The sequence below is a fragment of the Ambystoma mexicanum genome, chromosome 8 (genome assembly GCF_040938575.1).
Source record: "Ambystoma mexicanum isolate Mex_15411 chromosome 8, UKY_AmexF1_1, whole genome shotgun sequence".
NCBI classification, from domain to species: Eukaryota; Metazoa; Chordata; class Amphibia; order Caudata; family Ambystomatidae; genus Ambystoma; species Ambystoma mexicanum.
In genome coordinates, this window is record NC_090929.1 from 1,713,804,462 (window position 1) to 1,713,831,510 (window position 27,049).

A 27,049-nucleotide genomic window follows, 5' to 3' on the forward strand; every position below is an offset into this window, starting at 1 on the left:
TGGGCGTGTGTGGCGACACGGGCCAGAGGGGGTGCCCAAAAGTATGATATTATTATGATATGTGATTATTGTTATCTCCATAACCATATCTGCACAATAAAATCCTACAGCATTTTATTGCCAACACTTGACAAAATGTTGTGAGCCAAACTATTTTGGGTGAGAGTTCGGGGTCGGCCAACAATAATGCATTCATTTGGGTTCAGCAGTTATGGGCAATGCCGCAGGGCCGCCCAAGGCGAGGCAGGGTAACTGATGTTACCATTCAGCAGGCCAGGAGAGGGGCAGCCCCCACCCCCACGCCTGCTCCTCTCCTCCACAAGCTACAGAGACACACAGTCTCTGTCACACAAAGCCGAGGAAGGGTGAGGTCTGAACAATCACCTCACCCTTCCTCCAAGCAACAAGGTGCTAAGCACCTAAGGAAAACCAACAGTCAGGCAGGACCCAGGTTCAAAGACCTGCCCCCCACCCAAGGGGGCCAGACAAGTCGGCTAGCCGGCCAGGGGCTGGCACACAGCCCTCAATACTATACACATCAAAGACCCAGGGCTCCCCTGGGTCTTATAAATAAGAGCAGAATGCTCTAAGAAAACACAATCTGTTTGTGGAACCTGAACGGGGAACCAAACTAACAGAAGGTTCGCTGTTCACTCAGCGTCTTCCACACTTTGCGTCTTTACCACAAAATCCTCCTACCCTACAAATAAGGGAGAAGAACAAAGGAAAAGAGGCACAGGGCACTGTACGGTGTCCACAACAAGTCGTGGGAAAAGAGAAGGCAGCACAGGCCAGAGGGGGTAACCTCAGGACCCGGTGCCCAAAAGTATGATATCATTATGATATGTGATTATTGTTATCTCCATAACCATATCTGCACAATAAAATCCTACAGCCTTTTATTGCCAACACTTGACAAAATGATGTGAGCCAAATTATTTCGGGTGAGGGTTCGGGGTCGGCCAACAATAATGCATGCATATGGGTTCAGCAGTTATCACTGGAGCCTGGCTGGAATTGACTATCTAGGCAAAGGAAAGCAATTCAAAAGAGAGATAATTTTCTCTTTTTTGGGGGGGTTTTTGGGGGGGGAAAGGCAGCCATGCAGTACACTCTGGCTTTGCTCGGCCCCAATGACTACACTGGGAGTGGGGGGGCGGGGTTCGAGAGGAGATCAGGCAGCCATGCAACTCTTTCTGGCTTTGCTGTGCCCCAATGACACCACTGGGGGTGGCAGCCTGTGGGAACTGAGGGCAAGGAGTGTGGACACCTCTCTGGCAGTCTAGGTGCCACTCCCATTCATTATTCAGACCCTGACGCCCCCACTCTTTGCCTGCCTTCCTAGAGACTGGCTAGGATAGTATACCCCATTTTACCAAAGACAACTTAAAGAAACATTTATCAAAGTTCCCTTTAAGAACATATACCCACTTATCGCCTGCACTGCCATATCTAGAATACCCAAAGCTATATCTACCCCTACAGGCTTCCTACAGGCTTCCTGTTTAGCGTTTTGGAGTTTCACTTGGGTAAAGTGCATATTATTCATAGAACCTTTTTAGTACACTCCTTTTCTTTTGGCGCTTCCCGTGCTATGGTGGTTCAGAGGCCTGTGCTGCTGAGTCACGCCTCTGAGGAGTGTCGCCCACCTTTGCCCAGGAGGTGAAGGAGGTGTACCATACACAGTTACCTATTGAACACTTCTGACTGCATCCCCTCTAGCTGCATTTATGGTACACATCTTGGAATAGCGCATAGAAACCTTTGTTTATGCTTGTACAACTGGCAAGAAAAGGATGTGATCTCACATCTTTCTCAGAATTTCTGCTAGAGCCAAATAACAGATTAAGATTTGCAGTAGTTTGGTGCTGCCTTTCCCACACCTCTATGACTCATCCATCAGTCCAGCACCATCTGACCACATGTCAGACGCAGGACGAATGCAAGACATTTTATTAAGACATTGGTACTGAGGCTGGAAAGGGCTCACAGTCATATTCCGGGTGCATTATGTCTCTGGGCGTGAATATTGAGGGGGCATAAAGAATATACCCCAGAATATCCTCAGAGTCACCAGTTCACACTGAAGGTCTTCTGCATGTGGAATGCTGGCACTTGAAGCTTGAAGGACCGACTCAATTCCTCATCTACCGCGCTATTGCCAGGGTTGATAGTGTTGTACTTGTCATTGGGAGCAGCACTATCATTGGATGCACTGACGAGACTCCTCAAAATCCACAGAGCAGGCGTCCTTCTCCTCAATCATCTCCATTGATACTAACCTCCTTAGGCCCGGTCTCACTCGATGTGGACAGTAGGGTCTGGAAGGCTGGGTTACCCTGGTCAGGAGGAGCAGACGTGTGTCACTTGCTGTGGGCAGAAGGGCCTGGAAGGCTGGGTTACCCTGGTCTGGAGGATCCAACATGTGTCACTCGCTGTAGGCAATAGGACCCAGAAGGCTGGGTTACCCTGGTCAGGAGGACCAGACGTGTGTCACTCGCTGTAGGCAGTAGGGCCAGGAATGCTGGGTTACCCTGGTCAGGAGGACCAGACGTGTGTCACTCGCTGTGGGCAGTAGGGCCTGGAAGGCTGGGTTACCCTGGTCAGGAGGACCAGACGTGTGTCACTCGCTGTGGGCAGTAGGGCCTGGAAGGCTGGGTTACCCTGGTCAGGAGGACCAGGCGTGCATCACTCACTGTGGACAGTAGGGCCTGGAAGGCTGGGTTACCCTGGCCAGTAGTATGAGACGTGTGTCATTCGCCGTGGACAGTAGGACCTGGAAGGCTGGTCACTCACTGTGGACAGTAGGGCCTGGAAGGCTTGGTTACCTGGAACGCTGCGTTACCCTGGTCAGGAGGACCAGACATATGTCATTCGCAGTGGACAGTAGGGCCTGGAAGGCTTGGTTAACCTGGTCAGGAGGACCAGACGTGTGTCGCTCGCTGTGGACAGTAGGGCCTGGAAGACTGGGTTACCCTGGCCAGGGGGGCCAGACGTGTGTCACTCGCTGTGGGCAGTAGGACCTGGACGAATGGGTTACTCTGGTCAGGAGGACCAGGTGTGCGTCACTCGCTGTGGACAATAGGGCCTAGAAGGATGGGTTACCCTGGTCAGGAGGACCAGGCGTGCGTCACTCGCTGTGGACTGTAGGGCCTCGAAGGCTGGGTTACCCTGGTCAGGAGGACCAGACATATGTCATTCGCAGTGGACAGTAGGGCCTGGAAGGCTTGGTTAACCTGGTCAGGAGGACCAGACGTGTGTCGCTCGCTGTGGACAGTAGGGCCTGGAAGACTGGGTTACCCTGGCCAGGGGGACCAGACGTGTATCACTCGCTGTGGGCAGTAGGACCTGGACAAATGGGTTACTCTGGTCAGAAGGACCAGGTGTGCGTCACTCGCTGTGGACAATAGGGCCTAGAAGGATGGGTTACCCTGGTCAGGAGGACCAGGCGTGCGTCACTCGCTGTGGACTGTAGGGCCTCGAAGGCTGGGTTACCCTGGTCAGGAGGACCAGGCGTGCGTCACTCGCTGTGGGCAATAGGGCCTGGAAGGATGGGTTTCCCTGGTCAGGAGGACCAGGCATGCGTCACTCGCTGTGGACAGCAGGGCCTGGAAGGCTGAGTTTCCCTGCTCAGGAGGACCAGACGTGTGTCACTCGCTGTGGGCAGTAGGGCCTGGAAGGCTGGGTTACCCTGGTCAGGAGGACCAGGCGTGCATCACTCACTGTGGACAGTAGGGCCTGGAAGGCTGGGTTACCCTGGCCAGTAGTACGAGACGTGTGTCACTCGCCGTGGACAGTAGGGCCTGGAAGGCTGGTCACTCACTGTGGACAGTAGGGCCTGGAAGGCTTGGTTACCTGGAAGGCTGCGTTACCCTGGTCAGGAGGACCAGACATATGTCATTCGCAGTGGACAGTAGGGCCTGGAAGGCTTGGTTAACCTGGTCAGGAGGACCAGACGTGTGTCGCTCGCTGTGGACAGTAGGGCCTGGAAGACTGGGTTACCCTGGCCAGGGGGACCAGACGTGTGTCACTCGCTGTGGGCAGTAGCACCTGGACGAATGGGTTACCCTGGTCAGGAGGACCAGGTGTGCGTCACTCGCTGTGGACAATAGGGCCTAGAAGGATGGGTTACCCTGGTCAGGAGGACCAGGCATGCGTCACTCGCTGTGGACTGTAGGGCCTCGAAGGCTGGGTTACCCTGGTCAGGAGGACCAGGCGTGCGTCACTCGCTGTGGGCATTAGGGCCTGGAAGGATGGGTTTCCCTGGTCAGGAGGACCAGGCATGCGTCACTCGCTGTGGACAGCAGGGCCTGGAAGGCTGAGTTTCCCTGGTCAGGAGGACCAGACGTGCGTCACTGAGAGGCCTTGAACCACACTAACACGAAGCATGAAGTGTGAGGCGTTTATTCCATTGGTTCGGAAGACTGGATGGGGGGGCAAGGAAGTGTCATGGCTACTGTCCTTTCTCATTCCTGGAATGTTAAAGCATCAATAGGTCCCCTTAACCTCTGGAACCCGGAGTTGGGAGAGGAGACGGTCAGGATTTAGTTACTGGGATTGAAGCGGAAAGCTCTGTGTTCCTCTGAAGCAGGGGTGTCCAAATCCAGGCCTCGCGGCAAGGATCCATGTCGATTTTCAGGACAACCCTCATTAATATTCTGAGATAAATGTGCATACAATGATTTTAAATGTATGCACATTTTCTCTCATGAATATTAATGAGGGATAAAATGAAAATCTGTCAGGTTTCTGACTGTGGAGACCTAGAGTTGGACGCACATGTTTCTGAGTCTCCAAAGCACCCAACACCCCTAGGAGGCTTAACAGTGCACAGGACCATCGTTCTCCTACAACTATGAAAGACTGTACCCATGAGCGTGACTCCCCAGGCGTGTGATCTGCAAGCGTGTACATCTCAATGTGACACCAGATGCATTCCTGGAAGTGTTCAATGCTCCACATGACCCCGTGATCCCGGATGCATTCTTGGAAGTGTTCAATGCTCCACGTGACCCCATGATCCCAAAAGCAATCCTGTCTTCAAGTCTCCTTGTGACCCAGGATCACGGATGCAATCCTGGAAGTCTTCAATGCTCCACGTGACCCCATGATCCTGGATGCATTCCTGGAAGTTGTCAATGCTCCTTGTGACCCCATGATCCTGGATGAAATCCTGGAAGTGTTCAATGCTCCACGTGACCCCATGATCCCAGATACAATCCTGGAAGTGTTCAATGATCCATGTGACACCATGATTCCGGATACAATCCTGGAAGTGTTTAATGCTCCACATGACCCCATGATCCTGGATGCAAGCCTGGAAGTCTTCAACGCTCCATGTGACCCCATGATCCCGGATGCATTCCTGGAAGCGTTGAATGCACCACGTGACCCCATGATCGCAGATGCATTCCAGGAAGTGTTCAATACGCCATGTGACCCCATGATCCTGGATGCATTCCTGGAAGTCTTCAATGCTCTTTGTGACCCCATGATCCCAGAAGCAATCCTGGAAGTCTTCAAGGCTCCTTGTGAGCCAGGATCCCGGATGCATTCTTGGAAGTGTTCAATGCTCCACGTGACCCCATGATCCCAAAAGCAATCCTGCAAGTCTTCAAGTCTCCTTGTGACCCAGGATCCCGGATGCAATCCTGGAAGTCTTCAATGCTCCATGTGGCCCCATGATCCCGGATGTAATCCTGGAAGTCTTCAATGCTCCTCGTGACCCCATGATCCTGGATGCATTCCTGGAAGTTGTCAATGCTCCTTGTGACCCCATGATCCTGGATGAAATCCTGGAAGTGTTCAATGCTCCACGTGACCCCATGATCCCAGAAGCAATCCTGGAAGTGTTCAATGATCCATGTGACCCCATTATCCCGGATGTAATCCTGGAAGTGTTTAATGCTCCAGGTGACCCCATAATCCTGGATGCAAGCCTGGAAGTCTTCAATGCTCCATGTGACCCCATGATCCCGGATGCATTCCTGGAAGCGTTGAATGCACCACGTGACCCCATGATCGCAGATGCATTCCAGGAAGTGTTCAATTCGCCATGTGACCCCATGATCCTGGATGCATTCCTGGAAGTCTTCAATGCTCCTTGTGACCCCATGATCCCAGAGGCAATCCTGGAAGTCTTCAAGGCTGCTTGTGACCCAGGATCCCGGATGCATTCCTAGAAAAATTGAATGCTCCCTGCAACCCCATGATCCTGGATGCACTCCTGGAAGTCTTCAAGGCTCCTTGTGACCCCATGATCCCGGATGCATTCCTGTAAGTTTTCAATGCTCCTTGTGACCCTGTGATTCAGATGCAGTCCTGGAAGTGTTCAATGCTCCACGTGACCCCATGATCCTGGATGGATTCCTGGAAGTCTTCAATGCTCTTTGTGACCCCATGATCTGGGATGCATTCCTGGAAGTCTTCAATTCTCCATGTGACCCCATGATTCCAGATGCATTCTTGCAAGCGTTGAATGCCCCACGTGACCCCATGATCCCAGATGCATTCCGGGAAGTCTTCAATGCCCACGTGACCCCATGATCCCAGATGCAATCCTGGAAGTCTTCAATGCTCCTTGTGACCCCATAATCCGAGATGCATTCCTGGAAGTGTTCAATGCTTCATGTGTCCCCATGATCCTGGATGCATTCCTGGAAGTCTTCAATGCTCTGTGTGACCCCATGATCCTGGATGCATTCCTGGAAGTGTTCAATGCTCCACATGACGCCATGATCCCAGATGCATTCCTGGAAGTCTTCAATGCTCCACGTGACCCCATGATCCCAGATGCATTCCTGAAAGTCTTCAATGGTCCATGTGACCCCATGATCCTGGATGCAATCCCAGTAGTCTTCAATGCTCCTTGTGACCCCATGATCCGGGATGCATTCCTGGAAGTCTTCAATGCTCCATGTGACACCATGATCCCAGATGCATTATTGGAAGTCTTCAATGCTCCTTGTGACCTCTTGATCCTGGATGCATTCCTGGAAGGCTTCAATGCTCCATGTGACCCCATGATCCCGGATGCATTCCTGGAAGTGTTCAATGCTCCACATGCCCCCATGATCCCAGATGCAATCCTGGAAGTGTGCAATGCTCCATGTGTCCCCATGATCCCGGATGCAATCCTGGAAGTGTTCAATGCTCCACATGACCCCATGATCCCAGATGCATTCCTGGAAGTCTTCAATGCTCCTTGTGACTCCCATGATCCGGGATGCATTCCTGGAAGTCTTCAATTCTCCATGTGACCCCATGATCCTGGATCCATTCCTGGAAGTCCTCAATGCTCCGTGTTACCGCATGATCCCGGATGCATTCCTGGAAATGTTCAATGCTCCATGTCACCCCATGATCCCGGATACCGTTCCTGAAAATCTTCAATTCTCCATGTGACCCCATGATCCCAGATACAATCCTAGAAGTGTTCAATGCTCCATGTGACCCTATGATCCCGGATGCATTCCTGGAAGTGTTCAATGCTCCATGTGACCCCATGATCCCGGATGCATTCCTGGAAGTGTTCAATGCTCCATGTGACCCCATGATCCTGGATGCATTCCTGGAAGTGTTCAATGCTCCTTGTGACCCAACTCGTCAATCCTCAATGGATTATGTGATCCCCTTCTTACTTGCATACGCATTGTTTGAAAATTGAAAGGCTGGCGGGACCACCTTATTACTGGATTAGGTTCAAAACTCCATGTCACCCCCATAATCATGGGTGATGTCCTCAAAATGTGAAAAGCTACCTGTTAACCCCTAAATCCTGCTTGGTTTTCTAGATTCTTGTGAAGCATTGTGTGCCACCAATGCCTAATTACTATGGCCTGGTGTTCTTGGAAGTGTGCAGTGTTCCATTTGAACCCTTTTGTCCTGTTTCTTGTCTTGGAAGTGTGGAAAGCTCCTGAAGACACCCTACATCGCGTGTTGGGCCCTTAAAGTGTGCAAAGCTCTAAGTGACCCCTACACCCTATCTGGAGGTCTTGAATAACCGTCCAAGCCTCCTAAATATCATTGAATGGGTTTCTTAAGTGTACACAGCTCCATCTCACACCTAAATCTAATTATCAGAGACAATGATTCACGTGACCGCCACCACCACCCCCCACACTTTCCTGCAACCCAGTGACATGGAAGTGTGACATTCTCCCCCTGATGCCTCGACTCCAAGAGTTCCATGTGAATTCCTAAATCCTTTGACCTGGGGGTCTGCAACCTAGAAGTCTGCACCCCTTCCTGTGTGGCTACATACGCTACAGCATTGCGCGCTAGAAGTGTGTCAATGAATGTCCTAATCCCTGCACACCCGAGGCCAGGAAGTGTGCAGAGATCCACATATCACCCCAAGATCTACACACCTGTGGCCTGGAAGAGTAGAAAAGCTCCATCTCGAGCTCTGGATCCTAGAAGCCGCAGGCCTGGAATTGTGCAAAGCTCTGTGTGAGGCCCCGAATTCCCTATTGCAGGGGTGTGAAGAGCAGACACAAGGAAGCACGTCCAGCAGGAAGACATTGCGTCTCATGCTCGTCCTCGTTGAGCTCGTTGGCAGCTAGGTGCAGACAGCAAATCTCACCACAAGAAGCTGTCATTTTCCAGCAGTCCCGCCAGCTTCTGGTTGAAGGGGCGGTAGAAGTCTCTTAGTATCTGCCTTGAGATGTCTGGCATGGGCCCAAGACTGCGGTCTTCCACACGGCGCGTGTTGGATGCCGGGCTCCTGGTGATCATCTCTTCTTGCTTCTCACTCACAGGCCCTGCAACGAGATACAGTGTTAATGCACGGCATTGTCCCTGAGCTACATCTTGCATGACATGTATGCACCCGGCATGACCATCAGGTCACCTCTGTACTCTGCACCACACAGTACCAGATACACAGCACTGCACAGTGCCAGAGGAGAGAGAGGGAGGCAATGATCACTCAGCTCAGGGTGAAGGGATAAGAGGAGATGCCAGGATAAAATATGGGGCACAGAGCAGATCGCAGAAGAACAGAAGAGAGTCGAGAGGCAACACAATGAGAAAAGCACAAGGAATGGTGTCCCGACCCGGCAAAATGAGGAGCTTTACTTTAAGTTCCAAGTGCTCCCAGAGCACTGCTAAAGTGTCCTCTACCACAGTCAAGACAACCTGACAGCACATATCCACTGCAGCCCAGAGCACAGTCACACTGTCCCAGATTACGATCAGCGTGCATTCTCCACCCCCTTATGTCTTATCCAGAAAGTGCTCCTCTGCACAGTCAAGGAGACATACAGGCGAGTCATACTGCTTAGGAGCATCACACACACACACCTCAGTCCAGAAACAGACCTGAGGTCATCACACGGGCCTGAGTTGGTCACAGACCCCTTAGGAGCATCACACTGTAATTCAGCATTACCTAGAGTCCAACCAACTACTCGGATTGCAGAAACTGCCCTTGTTGATCTTAAAAGTCAGATTGACGAAATTAAAGATAAGGGCAAGGCTGCCATCCTACTCCTCCTAGATCTCTCAGCAGCCTTCGACCTGGTCGACCATAAAATACTCTGCAACCACCTCTCTTCTGCCGCCCACTTCTCTCCCTCTGCTGTCACGTGGATACACTCCTTCCTGGCCAATAGAACCATGAGAGTCTTCTCTCCTACGGCAGCAGCAGACCCTATCCCTATCACCTGTGATGTCCCACAAGGCTCATGTGTTTCACCCACCCTATACAATATCTTTACAAAGCCCCTCGTTGATAAACTGGATCGTCTGGGTGTCACCTACACAAATTACGCAGATGACACCCAGATACTCCTCACCATCTCGGGCAACTTCAATACTGATGTAGCCAGGATCAACAAAATCTTCTCTGTCATTCAGGCATGGATGGCCCCACATGGCCTCTGCCTGAATGACGAGAAGGCTGAAATGCTCATTGTTGGTTCACCGAACAACTTACAAAAACTAAGTCCCAACTACTACAATATCATAATTGATGAAAATTCCACCACGGTTGCCAAAAACGTGAAAATACTTGGCTTCTATCTCGATGCCAATATTAACCTCACTAAGCAAGTCAACCCGACCGCTTCAGCCACTGCCTATACAGGAAAACTAATTAGAGCCTGTAGACCATTTCTTTCCTCTAACAGTTGCTTCACGCTAGCTAGAGCTCTTATAAAATCTAAGTTAGACTACTGTAATAGCCTCTACTTAGGGGCCAACCAAGCGTTAATTAGTAAACTCCAAGTCCTTCAAAATAATGTGCTACGGGCAGCGTTAAACATTCCTCTTCCACTAGAACTACTTGCAAATGGCTCACCATCCAACATAAAATCGATCTAAAAACCCTCTGCCTTACTTAGAAAGCTCTCAACCATCTAGCCCCCCCCACCTGACTAACAAATTCACCATGAAATCTTCCATCAGAACCACAAGATCTTCCAATACCTTATGCCTCACAGTACCCAGATTTACCTCTAAAAGAGCCGGAAGCTCGAGCTTCACTGTCCTCGCCTCCCAACTCCGGAATGCCCTGCCACTGAATATTAAGTCTTCCAAATCCTTCCAGTCGTTCAGGAAACTTGCCATTGGGTGGCTTCTGACAAAAAGTCAACCTTTAAGTTAGACTCAGCTATAAACTGTACATATTGCACAGGTCTCATTTTTGTCTTTATTGGTTGTTATCACCTCCACTGTCTGTATATTCTGTATATTTCTGCTGCTCTACTATTACTGCTTATTACCATGTATTGTGCCTTGTAACTTGTACTAAGCGCATTTCTACTCCCGGGTACGGAGCGCTATAGAAATAAAATAAACAAACAAACAAACGAACACACACACCTCAGTCCAGAAACAGACCTGAGCTCATCACACGGGCCTGAGTTGGTCAAAGACCCTTTAGGGGCATCACACACACCTGAGTCCAGAAAAAGACCTGAGGTCATCACACGGGCCTGAGTTGGTCACAGACCCCTTAGGGGCATCACACACACCTCAGTCCAGAAACAGACCTGAGGTCATCACACGGGCCTGAGTTGGTCACAGACCCCTTAGGGGCATCACACACACCTCAGTCCAGAAACAGACCTGAGGTCATCACCTGGAGACCTCAGTTGGTCACAGACCCCTTAGGTGCATCACACACACCTCAGTCCAGAAACAGAACTGAGGTTATCACCTGGATCTCAGTTGGTCACAGACCCCTCATGTGCAGCACACACGTTTCATGAGTCATAAACCCCGTAGACAAGTGAGTGCTCACTCAGATGCATCGTATACACCTTGGGTGAATGGCAGGCCCCTAGAATGAAACAGAAATGGTTCAGATAAGTCGCAAAAGCCTCAGGTAAGTCACTGACCTCTGTCCAAGTGAGTCACGTGCACTCTAGATGAGTCGCAGACGCCCTCAATTGAGTGACCGAAATCTGAAGTGAGTCACTGACTCATAATGTGAATCATTTAAACCTCAGGTAAGTCACTGAGTCCTGAGGTAAAGCACAGACGCCGCTGGTGATCAGAAACGTCTCAGGTTAGTCACACACTCTATAGAGCAGTCTGCAACCCCTCAAGTGAGACACATACCCCCCCTCAATGAGTGTCAGATACCCCGCAGAAACCGTTTATGTGTGAGAACAATTTAAAACAACACAGAGATGTGTGAGGCACAATGTCAGCAGTTTGTCACTGTGCTTTTGTGGGTTGGAACACAATCTATATAATGAAACACTTCATGGCAAGAGGAGATATGAGAACAGAGAAAATGGGGGAATTTTAAAGAATGAAACCAAACAATGCCAGTTATTCCGGACAAAGGAAAGTCTTTAAGGCTTCCTGAAACAGAGTGATTTTCAATCAACCTGAAAGATAAAGGATGGGTATTCCAGAGAGTAGGAGCCACTACTGAGACATCTCCGCCACCTACAGTCGCTGTTGGATACAGGGGAATACAAAGAAGGTGCAGATTTCAGGAACGAAGATTCCTGGCAGGCTTCTAAGGGGTAATTTTGTCACCGACGTGGGAAGCACCCTGTCGATGAAGGCTCGATGTGCCAGACAGAGAGCTTTAAACTTGATCCAGCTCTCAACTGGGAGCAAGTGGAGCCTGTGCAGTGCAGCTGAGATATGGACAAACTTGGGTAAGCCAGCCACTAACGGGGCGGCTGAGTTTTGCCAAGCGTGTAGCCTGCTAAGGCGGTACTTAGGCTGAGCCAGCCACGTCGCATCACACTACTCTGCCAGGCTGGGGCAGCATTGCCTGTATAACCACGGAATTCTTTCTCAGGTCTATGGCAGGAATCCCACTGTCTACCTAACAGTTTACTCAGTCTCTAGAATTTGGTGTCCTTGTATTTGTTTATTTATTCATTTATTCTGTATTTCTTATTAAGCGCTGCATGCCCATAGGCCTCAGGGTGCACAAGAAGATGGCCACAAACGAACAGAGTCAAGGTACACAACACTGGAGGGGAGAGCACAGTAAATCAGCCACTGATTCGGCACAAGAGGTGCGTGTTAACTGCTTTCTTAAAGCTGGCCAAGGAGTTGATGGTTCTTATTGCGATGGGTAGAGCGTTCCACTCTCTGGATGCCCAGACGGAAAAACTGCATCCACCAAATGTGGGCGCCTTAAAACGAGATTGCTTGGATTTGAAGTGATCACCAGAACGGAGAGAGCGGGCGGGTTGGTCGGGTACCAACTGTTGCATCAGGCAGGCCGGGGCGGTGGAGGACCAGCATTGATGGGCCAAACAAGAGGATTGTATGTGAAATCCTACGCACCACGGGCAACCAGTGTAGCTCCTTCCTGGCCTCGTAGGCCAAAGGTAGTGCAAACTGCGCTGTTCTGAGCTAGCCGTAGGGACTGTATGTTGGATTTGGTAGTTCCCGACGGAAGACTGTTACATCAAGCCTCGCGTTCACAAGAGCTGAGGCGAGTGTGCCTCTATTTCAATGGAAATGTAAGGCCTGATTTGGTTAAGTAGTTTGACCACGTACCCACGTGAGACCCTAGTGTGGGATACATGGGTTTTCATGTTTAACTCTGCATCAACATAAACGCCTAGTGCTTTGAAGCTGGTGGACACAGGGATCTGATTGTTAGCACTAGTAAGGAACGTCAAGTGTGTTTAGCCTAGAGCCAGTAGCCACAATTAGAGGCTCAGTCTTATTGTCATTAAGAGCGAGTGAGTTTGAGATCAGCCAGGACTGAATTGCTGAGTAGGCTACATTCAGTGCCTCTGAATCTTGTGTGTAGTTCCCAGAGTGTTTGAAGACCACCTGGGTATCATCCACGTAGTTTCTATAACAGACACCCAGGTGGTCAAGCAAATCTGGCAGTGGTCTAATATAGATGTTAACTAGTGACAGGGAGATACAGGAACGCTGTGGAACTCTGGCGTTAAGGATGTCTGGACAACGTTGAGCATTGTCCACTGCCACTCTTGATATCGACGGGCCGAGGCACTAGGAAGTACACATATCCCAAAATGTAGCCCTAACGTGGGACGGCTGTATCTCCCCTATGGTACAGCACTCAGAAGCACAGGACATCACCAATACCCCACACTCACCCCTAACTGTGCAATGTTTAATGTGTCATACAGTATACCACCCTGAAGCACATCACGAGGCACCAGCAATACCCCACACTTACCCATAACTGTGCAGCTGATGTATGCGCCCTAAGATATAGCACCTAGAAGCACAACTCAGTACAAATACCCCACCCTTAGCTTTTACTGTACAGCCGCTGTATGTAGCTTATGATATTTAAATGCCATATAGTTGTAAGCTAGCCTCCGCCATGTCAGCATAGAAGCCCAACATGAAATGTACGAAGAGGGAGAGTATAACACCAAGCAGTCCCAGCAGCTTAGTGGACAGGTTCCCAGAAGCTTAGTGGACAGATTCCCAGCAGCTTAGTGGACAGATTCCCAGCAGCTTAGTGGACAGATTCCCAGCAGCTTAGTGGACAGATTCCACGTCACATCTATGAAACCAAGAAATCAGCACGAACTCTCGGGTATGTATCACACTCCATGCCTATGGAAGTCAGCCGAAGGCACGGCCACCTGCCCACACACATCTGCACACATCTGCCATCATACACCATATTAAAACACATCACACAACATCCATGCCATTGGAATGCAGTGATCCGCCACAACAACAATTCGGTCCAGCTGGAAAACAATGAGTCTCCCGTTCTCGCAGACTCTCCTGACCACCTCTCAGCACCCACCCACATGCCCGTTTGATATGGGTGGCTAATAGGAACTTGGCCACCCTATCTTCCATCGTATTGGCCAAATGCACCCACACATTCTAAACTCCTCCAGTGATTTTCCCATACTTTGGACTTGGGTCCCCCTAGAACGTTCATCTACAGCGCTTTGAGACCATAAAGCGCTATACGAATGACAATTACAATACAACACAAGATAGCACCCAGAAGCAAATTAAATGTTTAGTTAAAAAATCATCATTTAAGTTCATAAATTGAGTATGGCTCTCCGTTGTTTCTTTAAAAGACTAATATTCATACTGAACTCCCTGTGTGTGTCATGCATTCACATCAATTACACATTTGCATGCCATCCCAAATGGGCCAATCACATATGACCCATTTGCTCTTAAAACTGCACTAATGTGTAATATTTCCAGTTGATTCTGCATCCACGTGTTTAGTCACGTGATGTCATTGTTATTCTTTTGCACATAAATTGCCACTGTCAACACAATGTTTTTTGATTTGCTAGTGAACCTTTTCATGCGTTTTCTGTACTTTGAATTCTCTTTTGAGATATTTTTTGGAGTGTAGCGTCATCTACTGACCATTTATCAGAATGCATTCACGTTTTTGTTATTAGAGTGTATCACGCTGCGAAATAGACAGAAAGCATTTACAAGTTATCCATTGTATGCATAGCTCTGCAAACATTCCATAATCCCTTTAACATTGCAATACATTGACGGTTAATCAATGAATTCGTTCTCTATAGTGTATCATTATTGTATAGCTGACAGCTGGCATAGCACTGGCAGGGTCATTCTTTCAGGAATACACAGGGATCGGTGTCCAGGATATGTCCCAAAGGAAATGAGGCATCCACTGTAAGAACACTCCATAGGAGTCACTGGAATGTGGGGATGTGTAGCCTCGAACTCATTTGCTACTTCAAAGCGTTCGTCACACGCTTTGACTTGTTGTGGAATTTCTTTTAATGTTTAATATTGGTGTATGCACCATTTAGGAAATCCTCTTACATGGCAACAACTGCCCTGCTGCTATAATTAGTTCTATTTAAAACTATTTTGGCAAATGTTGTTTTTGACTCTGCGATTTTCCCAATTTCAAGCTTGCCAAAATAAGCACTTGTATGAAGTTTGTGTTGGTGGTCACTGGTTTGCAACCAAGTAATATTTCAAATTGTGTTTGTCCGTTGTGTGCTGTGAAATAATGTTTTCCATTTTTATGACATATCCATTCATGTTTCTAGAATCTTATTTCAAGTGATGAGAAATAATGAATGTGGGTTGCCCAGCTTACATCATTTAGTCAGTGTATAAGGTATTGTTAATATAGAGGAGCAGGTGATGGCATCTCTAGTGCCCACCCCCTCCCCTCTGCCATACTGGGCGAACACCAGTAGAAGAGCTCTATGTGTGACACCAGGTATTGTCCCAGTACAGCCTCGAGTATGTGAGAGACATTACCCATTCATGCAGCCGTAGCGAAGGCACCCTCGTACTGAAGTCGTGGAAGGATGTGAACATACAGCTCTTCTATCTCCAATGGTGTAAGTGCAAGTTGACACGAGTAAAGTGACATCATCAAGGGAAGATACGAGAATGTACAGGAGCGATATGCAGATACTTAAGGAATGAAAGTGCAATTGAAGTAAAAAAGTAATCCAGTGTAAAAAGATGGAGAAATCATTTATGTTGAAAGGACAATTGAGATGAAGTTCAATGAATGTACATATGCAAAAACGCAAGGCCGATAAGACATACAGAAGCTAGGTGCAGTAGAAACTATAACATAAATAGAGCAGCCATGATGAAAAGATGGACGTCAGATCGTGTTGAAACTACCTCAGAGACAGACGAAGGCTTCAGAGTTGGGAGACGCTGCAGAAACAGCTTCATGTGAGAAGCAAAGAATATCTGTTTAGCTGAGACTAAGGATGACACAGAAAGGCATCATTGGGAAGGTAAAAAGGGAGTGAACCAGGACAAGCAATGAACGAAGGGAACATTTCACTTAGATAAAGCCGAAGCAAAAACATCTGCAAGTGCCAAGTATTGGACAATCGAGGATACGAAAAGCATATGTGAGGTGAAACGACCAAGTCTCCAGAGGCCAAGAAGAGTAATAGCTCCGAAAATAATTAAATCAAACAGCAGTAAATGGAAGGATGAAATGGCCAGATTCATGGTCTACTAACAGGTGATTTAGAACTTGAAAACTAGGCCTATTCATTAAGCCTCAGACAAAGATAGTGGTGTACCCTGACTCCTTTAAAAGTTCCAGCGAAGAAAACAGTCAGCAAGGTCAACTACAAAGGAGAAGCCTTGGCTCGTTGTCTAACTGGTGAGAGATGGTAGGCTATTTGACCACCAAAGTGGGCAGTGTTCTGACGTCGTTCTCTGCACCTGGGTTTCGTTTTGTTCACATGCTGCCAGCGAGACAAATGTCCAAGGTTGGGAGACTATGCCAACCAATCATGAGTGGTCAAGGAGCAGCATGCTATACGATGTTGCAGAAGCCAATTCACTGTCAGTATTTTTGCTATAATCAGTATTATATTTATTTTAGAGGTAGTTTGTGGCGTGCCCACCAGATAAAGGGCAACCTATGCCTAGTGAGTGTTCAGAATGTGCAAGTGCAGAGGAGGAGGGATAAGGTGCCTTGATGCTTATGGAGAAGTGCTCAGGGTAAGTGCTAAGAGGAGAAGAACGTAAGTGCAGCCATCGATGAGTGGGTGAGCCAAGTAAGTGAAGCAGTAGGACAGCGACTGGGATGAGAGATATGGGGGGTCAAGGCCCCAAGGACATATAAGGGCCCTGCACATCAGTCATGCTACTGTAGGATTAGCAGGGAAGAGAGGAGGAGAAGGAGGAGGTAAAGAGAAAGGTCTTGAGGCTTTTTCGCAACTTGAAGAGGTCTTGCTCAAGATGCAGTGGGAGAGGAAGGCTGTTCCACAGGAGGGAGCCAGCTGAGGAAAGTGATCACCCACCAGCTCTCGGTTTAGCAAAGCACTTAACACGCAGGGAGTTGGTGCCGGAGGAACTGAGGAGTCTAGAAGGAGAGTATGTGGTCAGAAAGCGTTGAAGATAGAGTGGTCCCCGGCCCCAGATAGCCTTGTGTATGATACAGAGGGATTTGAATTTAATCCGTGCCGAGACCGGGAGCCAGTGATAGCTTTCTAGGGCAGGAGAGATGCAGTCCCTGGGTGTGATGCTGGAAATGCATCTGAGGGACAGGGCCTCTGAATCCTTGTCCTATTACTGTTTTTACCGTGTGTTCTGTCATGTTTTCTGCCCAGGAGTCCATGTGGGACTCCTGGCAGTGCAGCTCTCTTTTGGTTTGGTGAACAGACCCATGGGATACCCTTATGGCACCCATGGGTAGGGGTACAACCCTGTGCCCCTAGTGTATGTTTTTGGGCACCTGTGGGTGGCCCACAGAGCAGGGTATGGGCTGGTGGCAGCTCCATGCTGAATGTGACAGGTGCTCTGGGTGTCCTCCATTTTGGGATACCCAGGCCCTGCCATTGGGATCAGTTGATTCCTGATAGAAACAAGATGGCCCCTGTGGCCTCTTGCTTTCTATTGCCTGTTGTCTTGTTTTTCCCAAAGTCCTGGGAAGCCCTGACTCTGTCCCTTCCCCCTGACTGGCTGTTGGGTGGAAGTTCCATATATGGTGTTATTGTGAAGGCCCAGCTAGACTGACTGGAGCCTTCCCAGTGACTGTATGTTATGGGTACCTCCTGTGGGTGGGACCTGGGTGAATGGAGTGTGTGACCAATATGCACTCCTTGTTGTGGTTGTCTGGTTTCTGGCATGTGAGACAAAGACTGAGACAGCCCTGCCCGAAACTGGCCTGAATGCAGTGTGTAGTGTTGAATGGCTGGGTACTTGTCCCAATCCACATTCCTTGTTGTGAGTGTCTGAAAGGGAGGAGTGTGGCCTGAATGCACTGTGTGCCTGATTGGCTGACTGACTGCATGAATGCCCTGCAGTATGATTGGCTGCTGTGTGTGTGCCAGCAGTGTGGATGAGAGAGAGGATAGTATATCTGGGGACCTCTCACCACTGGAAATTGTTCAGAAGGAACCATTGGTTGAGAAGCGACCATTGTGTTCAGAAGCGTTCAGAAGCTGAGTCTCCACTCAAGAGTAACTGGAACTGCTGATCCTCGACGTCCAGCTGGAAGAGGAAGACTTGCTGCTGCATTTTGCTTCGACAGATCTGAAGGTTGCCGAATTCGTCGAGGACTGATCCGAGAGAGGACCTGGTAAGGCGCCCTCTTCCCGTGCTCCGAGGGACCATCGAGCACCGCTCCATCTTCGCCGAAGCGCCCTGGAAGACAGACCCTCGAAAGGCTGTCGACCCGAGACGGGACCGCCGAGGAGATCGAAGTGAAGCACCCGGACGTCGACGCCGTCGAAGTCCATTGCCGTCGACCAGGGTTCGCAGGTTTGTGGAACCGCTGGAGGCCCGTCGAAGTTGTGTTGCCCAGCCGTGGGAACCACTTGACGCCGTGCCGCCGACGACCGGAGCCGTCCGCTCCTTTGCCTAAGAATATTCAATCGAAGGACTCTCTCGACCGCATCGTCGACCGCTTATCCTGCCGGAGAAAGTCGAGGACGACCAACGCGCCGAGGAGAAACCTGCCGGTGGGTTTCCCGCCACCTGACGACCTCAAAGACTCGGACGACTCGACGCCCTTGCTGGGCTCCCGTCTCTACAATCTTTGCGGTCCAGAACTATTGTCATCGAGGTGCCCCGCACACCTCCGCCTTGCAGGACGCCGATGCCCCGACGCCGACGAGCACCGCTCGGACGAAGCTGCCGCCTCTTCGACATCGTTCTACCTCGTTCGTCGACGGACGTTCGACGCCCCGTGCCTCCCGCTTGAAAGGGAAGGCATTCAAGAAGGGCCGTCGATTCCCTGTCGCCGAACACCGAGTTCCTCGACGTTTGTCGACGCCTTTTCGAGGAACTCGACTCCACCAGGTACATTGGGGGGGTAAAAACATTATAGGGGAGAATAAGACTTACAGAGCAATATATGGACTGGGCTGGTGCTATATCTTCCTTACAGGTTGCCCAGGTGGGGGGATCTCCACACAGAACTGTGCCTAGTGGTAGGGGTCAGTATTCTGCCTATTGCTCAACCATCTTATTTTCTCTCCTCTCTCTATTGCTGGTTTCACTCTATTGGTCTGTGTGACATTGTACAGTATTGTTCATGCACTTCAATGAGATCTAGGGTGGTACCACTTTAGGATTGTAAATATTTATCATTGTAGATTTTGCCAGAGTACAAAGTGAGTTATCATGATAAATGTACATAACCGTAACTATTGATTATATAAAGACTGTGTTCTAAACCAATACAGAGTGTGGATATTCCTTTGTGGGGGCTTGGGGATACACTGTACTTAAGAACCAGCCTGCATCACCTCCTGAGAAGCTAGGCCTTGATTGCTCGACCATTGCTACCGAATAGAGAATCTTGGCTGGGGTCTCCTGTGCCTCCCCTCCACCATATAGGGAGCGGAAGTACAGACACCCCCCACCGGTCGTTGAGATCCGTTCTCTCACACTGGTGGCAGCGGTGGGATGCTTATGGTTTTAAGAATCAGTGTATAACCGTGCCACTTACACAGGATGTTTGCCCTTTATTGAATTAAGGTTTAGTTGTGTACAAGGTAACTGCATTACAAACAATGGAGTCTATTGCGAATGGCAAATTAACTCGGATGAGCTTGGAGGCTCTCCATAGTGCTTGTGAAGCTAGGGAGTTAGACTTTGTGGATAAGTCTAGGGCTGAGCTGATAGCTGCCCTGGTGGACTACCAGACTGATAGTGAAACTCTTGATGAGGGGGGGAATGCAACCAATGAGGACTCTGCCCCTGGGGTTTCAGCTGAATCTGTTTCTGGGAATGCCGCCATTCCTGCTGCCTCTGTTCCAAACTCCAGCAATTCCTTAGAACTTGAGTTATTAAGGATGAAATTGGCCTTTGAATACCGCAAGTTGGAAATAGACGCTGAGCTTAAGAAAGAGGAATTGGCTCAACAAGTGGAGCTCAAGAATAGGGATCTTGAACTCAAAAATAAGGACCTTGAACTCAAGAGCCAGGACACTGAATGTCAGAGGATCCAGCTAGAGAAAGCTAGAGTGGAGACTTCAGCTAGATCCAGTGAGAGTGTCAGGTCCCCAGCCACCAAGTTTATGAAAGATTTGGTTGGTGTATTTGTGGAGGGTTCGGATATCCTCCAATGGATTGAAGCGTTTGAAATGGCTTGTGAGATTCATGATGTGGATAAAAGAGATTGGGCGAAGTGTTTGTTAAGCAGAGTGCCTCAAACCGGGTATGACTGTATTCTGAAGCTGAGTGTGAAAGAAAGGGGTCAGTACGAGCGTATGAAGTCTGCTTCGATTGCCAAGTTCGGCAAGACACCTACCCAATACCTTAGAAGGTTCAGGGATTTTAAGAAAAAGTAGAATATGTCTTGGGTTGACTGGGTGAGTGCTGCGCACATGAACATGATGGGGTGGATCGATGGATGCAAGGTTAAGACTTTTGTTGAATTGTCCCACCTCTTGTTTTTTGAGCATTTCTCTGAAGCCTGTTCGCCAGAGCTGCGTCAGTATGTGGCTGACCAGAACATTTTGGACCCCTTTAAGCTGGCTAGGTTGGCTGACAAGTGGGTCTCCCACCGGGTGTCCCCTAAGGACTCCAGTGGGAAGGACAAGGATAAAGAGAAGGGGGCCTCTCAGAAAGCTGAGGAGTCCCCCAAGCAGTCACAGTCGGGTAAACCAAAACCTTCCTCTCCTAAGACCCAAAAATCTAGTGGGGATAAGTCATCTGGGGGTGGGAATAAGAGTAGTGGTCCACCTGCTGCAAAGCAGGCTCCCAGTGGTTCCAGTACCGTACCCCGCACTCCTGGCGCTTGTTGGGACTGTGGGGCTCTGGATCACAAAAGGGGTGACCCCAAGTGTAAAGGTAAGGCACTTGGAGTACAGGCTGTCAGCCTGACCTACCCTTACCCCGTGTCTGAGGTGGAGGCCACTGTCCTCCCCTCCTCTGCCGGTATCACATTTGGTGCTCCGGTGGAGATTTCCTTAGTGTCCCTTGGGGCCTGGGACCAGTATGCAGAAGTACTGGCGACTATCCCACAGAACACCCGTAGATTTTTGAGAAGTGTCCTCTTGAATGGCCAGCCTTCTACTGGTTTGAGAGACACTGGGGCAAGCATGACAGTGGTGGACAGGACCCTGCTCAGGCCAGAGGACTATGAAGGTGCTCCTCTGCAAACCACCAGGTTAGCTGGTGGGCCTCCCAAATTATCACCTGTAGCCTTAGTCACACTCATGATTGGCGAAAAGACAGCGAAGCTTCCTGTCCTGGTTCAGGACAATGTCCCTGCTAACATTTTGTTAGGGAATGATCTAGTAGAGTTGGGGTTGATCTCGGATGGTCTTCCCATGACTGCTGCTGCCGTCACTAGATCACAGGTGACATCGGGTCTGGCTGTGGGTCAGATACCCGAGCCAAAGGCGAGGCCTAAGGCAAGAAGGAGGAAGACCAAGAAGGCCACCCCTGTGGAGGGAGCACCTTCTCTTCCTGCCGCACCCATTGGGATCCATGCTCCGGACGGGCTGGGTCCAGTGGAAAATCCAAACTCAACTCCTTTGGGAGAAGAGGCAGAAGACTCTCCTGTGGGAGAGGTTCTTAACCCGGAGGATCATCCCGACCTTCAATGCTTGTTAGCTGAAGGGGGACCCTCCCGGGCGGACTTCTGTAAGGGACAGAGAGAGTGCCACTCTCTCGAGGGACTGAGGAAACAGGCCCTGGCCCAGGCACAAGGAGAGGTGCCTAGGAATTTCCGGATTTATTGGGAGGGTGAGCTCCTTGTTAGTGAGCCCACTAAGCCTGAACCTGGTGCCCGCAAGAGGTTGGTGGTACCCCAGGTTTACAGGCCCTTCCTACTGCAGTTGGCGCATGAGGTGCCCTTGGCTGGTCATCTTGGGACCAAGAAGACTAAGCAGAGGCTCTCTGCCCATTTCTACTGGCCACGGATGGGAGTAGAAGTGGAGTCCCACTGCAGGACCTGCCCAAATTGTCAGTTGTCTGGCAAGACTGGAGGCAGTGTCCTTGCCCCACTGCAGCCGTTGCCAGTGGTTGGCACCCCATTTGAGAGGGTGGGCATCGACATCGTCGGTCCCCTTGACCCTCCCACTTCAGGTGGACATCGGTTCATCCTGGTCTTGGTAGATCATGCCACCAGGTACCCTGAGGCGATACCCCTTCGGACGGTTACGGCCAAGGTGGTTGCCAGGTCTCTCCTGGGCATTTTCACCCGTGTTGGATTCCCCAAGGAGGTTGTCTCTGACAGAGGATCCAACTTCATGTCGAGTTACATGAAAACCATGTGGAAAGAGTGCGGGGTAACCTACAAGTTCTCCACCTCTTACCACCCCCAGACCAATGGTCTGGTTGAGAGATTTAATAAAACTCTCAAGGGCATGCTAGGGGCTTTGGAAGAACCCCTAAGGAGGAAATGGGATCTCCTCCTGCCATGCCTGCTGTTTGCTTACAGGGAGGTACCTCAAGAGGGTGTTGGTTTCAGCCCCTTTGAGTTACTCTTTGGACATCCCGTGAGGGGGCCCCTCGCCTTGATCCGAGAAGGCTTGGAAGCCACCCCTCCAGGTCCCGCCAAGCAAGTGGGGGACTATGTGTTAGGCCTCAGGCGGAGGATGACACAAATGATGGGTCAGGCAACAGCAAATCTCAAGGCCAGCCAGGAATTGAATAAGTACTGGCATGACCTTAAAGTTTCGCAAGTGGATTGGACTCCGGGACAGGAAATCCTTGTGATGGAGCCTACCAAGCCTAGAGCTTTGGCCGACAAATGGACTGGACCCTTCAGGATAATCTCCAAGATGGGCGAAGTCAATTATCTGGTTGACATGGGTGCCTCTGGGGTAGCCCCTCAGCTATTCCATGTCAACAGGCTCAAGCCTTTCCACAGGCGAGAGGAAGTCTCATGTCTCTTGCTAGCTTCTGGGCAAGAAGATGATGAGAGTGAGCCCCTTCCTGACTTGCTGCATAGCGACCCTCAAGATGGCTCAGTGGAGGGAGTACATCTCTCTCCAGATTTGACAACAGAGCAACAGAGGGCCTGTAGGGCTTTGCTCCAACAGTATGCCTCTCTGTTTTCACTGAAGCCAGGCCTTACACCGTGGTGTAAGCACGAAATTGACACTGGTGACAGTGTACCTGTCAAAAGCAGGTGCTACCGTATGTCAGATACCGTCAAGAACCACATCCAGGCTGAGGTCGCCAAGATGTTGGATCTGGGTGTTATTGAACCCTCAACCAGTCCCTGGTCCAGTCCAGTGGTCCTTGTCCCCAAGGCAAGTTCCCAGGTGAGTACCAAGGATTGGAGGTTCTGTGTGGACTACCGAGGAGTCAATGCCGTCACCAAAACTGACGCGCACCCATTGCCCAGGGCTGATGAGCTCGTGGACACCATCGGTGCTGCCAAGTTTGTGAGCACCTTTGACCTCACTTCAGGCTATTGGCAAATAGCTCTGACGGACCATGCCAAGGAAAAGACGGCCTTCTCAACACCTGAGGGACTCTACCAGTTTAGGGTCATGCCTTTTGGGTTGAAGAATGCCCCTGCCACCTTCCAGAGATTGGTCAACCATGCGCTCAGTGGGCTGGAAGCCTTTTGTGTGGCTTACTTAGACAACATTGCCGTCTACAGTTCCACCTGGGAAGAGCATTTGACACATCTGGATAAGGTGTTGCAGGTCTTGAAAAGGGCTAACCTCACTATCAAGGCCACCAAGTGCCAGATAGCTCAGGGGAAAGTTACCTATCTTGGTCATGAGGTAGGAGGGGGTCAAATCCAACCTCTCTCCAGTAAAGTACAGGATGTACAGAACTGGGAGACTCCCACTACTCAAACCCAGGTGAGGGCCTTTCTGGGTCTCACCGGGTACTATCGCAATTTCATGGCAGACTATGGGACCATAGCTGCACCTCTGACAGCTCTAACGTCACCCAAGCAGCCTAGGAAGGTTAATTGGACCGAAGACTGTCAGAGTGCCTTTGATGGCTTGAAAGAAAGTCTGTGTAGGGCACCTGTGTTGAGTGCGCCTGACTACAGCCGACCCTTTATCGTCCAGACGGATGCCTGCGACACCGGAATTGGAGCTGTCTTGTCCCAGTTAGATGACAAAGGGAGAGAACACCCTATCATATTCATCAGTAGACAACTCAAGGGTAGAGAACTTAGGTGGGCTACTGTTGAAAAGGAGTGTTTTAGTATAGTTTGGAGCCTTAGGCGTTTTAGGCCCTACCTTACCGGGTCTACCTTCAAGGTCCAAACAGATCATAAGCCCCTGAAGTGGCTTATGCAGATGAAGGGTGAAAATCCGAAATTGCTCAGGTGGTCCATTAGCCTGCAAGGGCTAGACTTCACCATAGAGCACAGACCAGGGAAGAGTCACGATAATGCAGATGGCCTTTCCAGAAGGTATGTTGACCGTCTGGATGAGGGTGTCTATCCCGTGGGAGATTAGACACCCTCCACCTCAGTCTGGGGGGGTGACTGTGATGCTGGAAATGCATCTGAGGGACAGGGCCTCTGAATCCTTGTCCTATTACTGTTTTTACCGTGTGTTCTGTCATGTTTTCTGCCCAGGAGTCCATGTGGGACTCCTGGCAGTGCAGCTCTCTTTTGGTTTGGTGAACAGACCCATGGGATACCCTTATGGCACCCATGGGTAGGGGTACAACCCTGTGCCCCTAGTGTATGTTTTTGGGCACCTGTGGGTGGCCCACAGAGCAGGGTATGGGCTGGTGGCAGCTCCATGCTGAATGTGACAGGTGCTCTGGGTCTCCTCCATTTTGGGATACCCAGGCCCTGCCATTGGGATCAGTTGATTCCTGATAGAAACAAGATGGCCCCTGTGGCCTCTTGCTTTCTATTGCCTGTTGTCTTGTTTTTCCCAAAGTCCTGGGAAGCCCTGACTCTGTCCCTTCCCCCTGACTGGCTGTTGGGTGGAAGTTCCATATATGGTGTTGTTGTGAAGGCCCAGCTAGACTGACTGGAGCCTTCTCAGTGACTGTATGTTATGGGTACCTCCTGTGGGTGGGACCTGGGTGAATGGAGTGTGTGACCAATATGCACTCCTTGTTGTGGTTGTCTGGTTTCTGGCATGTGAGACAAAGACTGAGACAGCCCTGCCCGAAACTGGCCTGAATGCAGTGTGTAGTGTTGAATGGCTGGGTACTTGTCCCAATCCACATTCCTTGTTGTGAGTGTCTGAAAGGGAGGAGTGTGGCCTGAATGCACTGTGTGCCTGATTGGCTGACTGACTGCATGAATGCCCTGCAGTATGATTGGCTGCTGTGTGTGTGCCAGCAGTGTGGATGAGAGAGAGGATAGTATATCTGGGGACCTCTCACCACTGGAAATTGTTCAGAAGGAACCATTGGTTGAGAAGCGACCATTGTGTTCAGAAGCGTTCAGAAGCTGAGTCTCCACTCAAGAGTAACTGGAACTGCTGATCCTCGACGTCCAGCTGGAAGAAGAAGACTTGCTGCTGCATTTTGCTTCGACAGATCTGAAGGTTGCCGAATTCGTCGAGGACTGATCCGAGAGAGGACCTGGTAAGGCGCCCTCTTCCCGTGCTCCGAGGGACCATCGAGCACCGCTCCATCTTCGCCGAAGCGCCCTGGAAGACAGACCCTCGAAAGGCTGTCGACCCGAGACGGGACCGCCGAGGAGATCGAAGTGAAGCACCCGGACGTCGACGCCGTCGAAGTCCATTGCCGTCGACCAGGGTTCGCAGGTTTGTGGAACCGCTGGAGGCCCGTCGAAGTTGTGTTGCCCAGCCGTGGGAACCACTTGACGCCGTGCCGCAGACGACCGGAGCCGTCCGCTCCTTTGCCTAAGAATATTCAATCGAAGGACTCTCTCGACCGCATCGTCGACCGCTTATCCTGCCGGAGAAAGTCGAGGACGACCAACGCGCCGAGGAGAAACCTGCCGGTGGGTTTCCCGCCACCCGACGACCTCAAAGACTCGGACGACTCGACGCCCTTGCTGGGCTCCCGTCTCTACAATCTTTGCGGTCCAGAACTATTGTCATCGAGGTGCCCCGCACACCTCCGCCTTGCAGGACGCCGACGCCCCGACACCGACGAGCACCGCTCGGACGAAGCTGCCGCCTCTTCGACATCGTTCTACCTCGTTCGTCGACGGACGTTCGACGCCCCGTGCCTCCCGCTTGAAAGGGAAGGCATTCAAGAAGGGCCGTCGATTCCCCGTCGCCGAACACCGAGTCCCTCGACGTTTGTCGACGCCTTTTCGAGGAACTCGACTCCACCAGGTACATTGGGGGGGTAAAAACATTATAGGGGAGAATAAGACTTACAGAGCAATACATGGACTGGGCTTGTGCTATATCTTTCTTTACAGGTTGCCCAGGTGGGGGGATCTCCACACAGAACTGTGCCTAGTGGTAGGGGTCAGTATTCTGCCTATTGCTCAACCATCTTATTTTCTCTCCTCTCTCTATTGCTGGTTTCACTCTATTGGTCTGTGTGACATTGTACAGTATTGTTCATGCACTTCAATGGGATCTAGGGTGGTACCACTTTAGGATTGTAGATATTTGTCATTGTAGATTTTGCCAGAGTACAAAGTGAGTTATCATGATGAATGTACATAACCTTAACTTTTGATTATATAAAGACTGTGTTTCTAACCAATACAGAGTGTGGATATTCCTTTGTGGGGGCTTGGGGATAC

At 50.3% G+C, this 27,049-nt stretch overlaps 1 protein-coding gene across 4 annotated transcripts in view; it reads right to left on the minus strand.

Moving 5' to 3' along the window:
* Positions 1–882: 882 nt before the first annotated feature.
* CHST15 (carbohydrate sulfotransferase 15) overlaps positions 883–27,049 on the minus strand; it is a 615,742-nt gene continuing 589,575 nt past the window's right edge. For all 4 annotated transcript variants that reach the window (XM_069612030.1, XM_069612031.1, XM_069612034.1 and 1 more), the window contains one exon: positions 883–8,762. In XM_069612030.1, the coding sequence (XP_069468131.1) occupies positions 8,581–8,762 (182 nt within the window). In that variant the 3' untranslated portion in view covers positions 883–8,580. The remainder of the gene's footprint in view (positions 8,763–27,049) is intronic.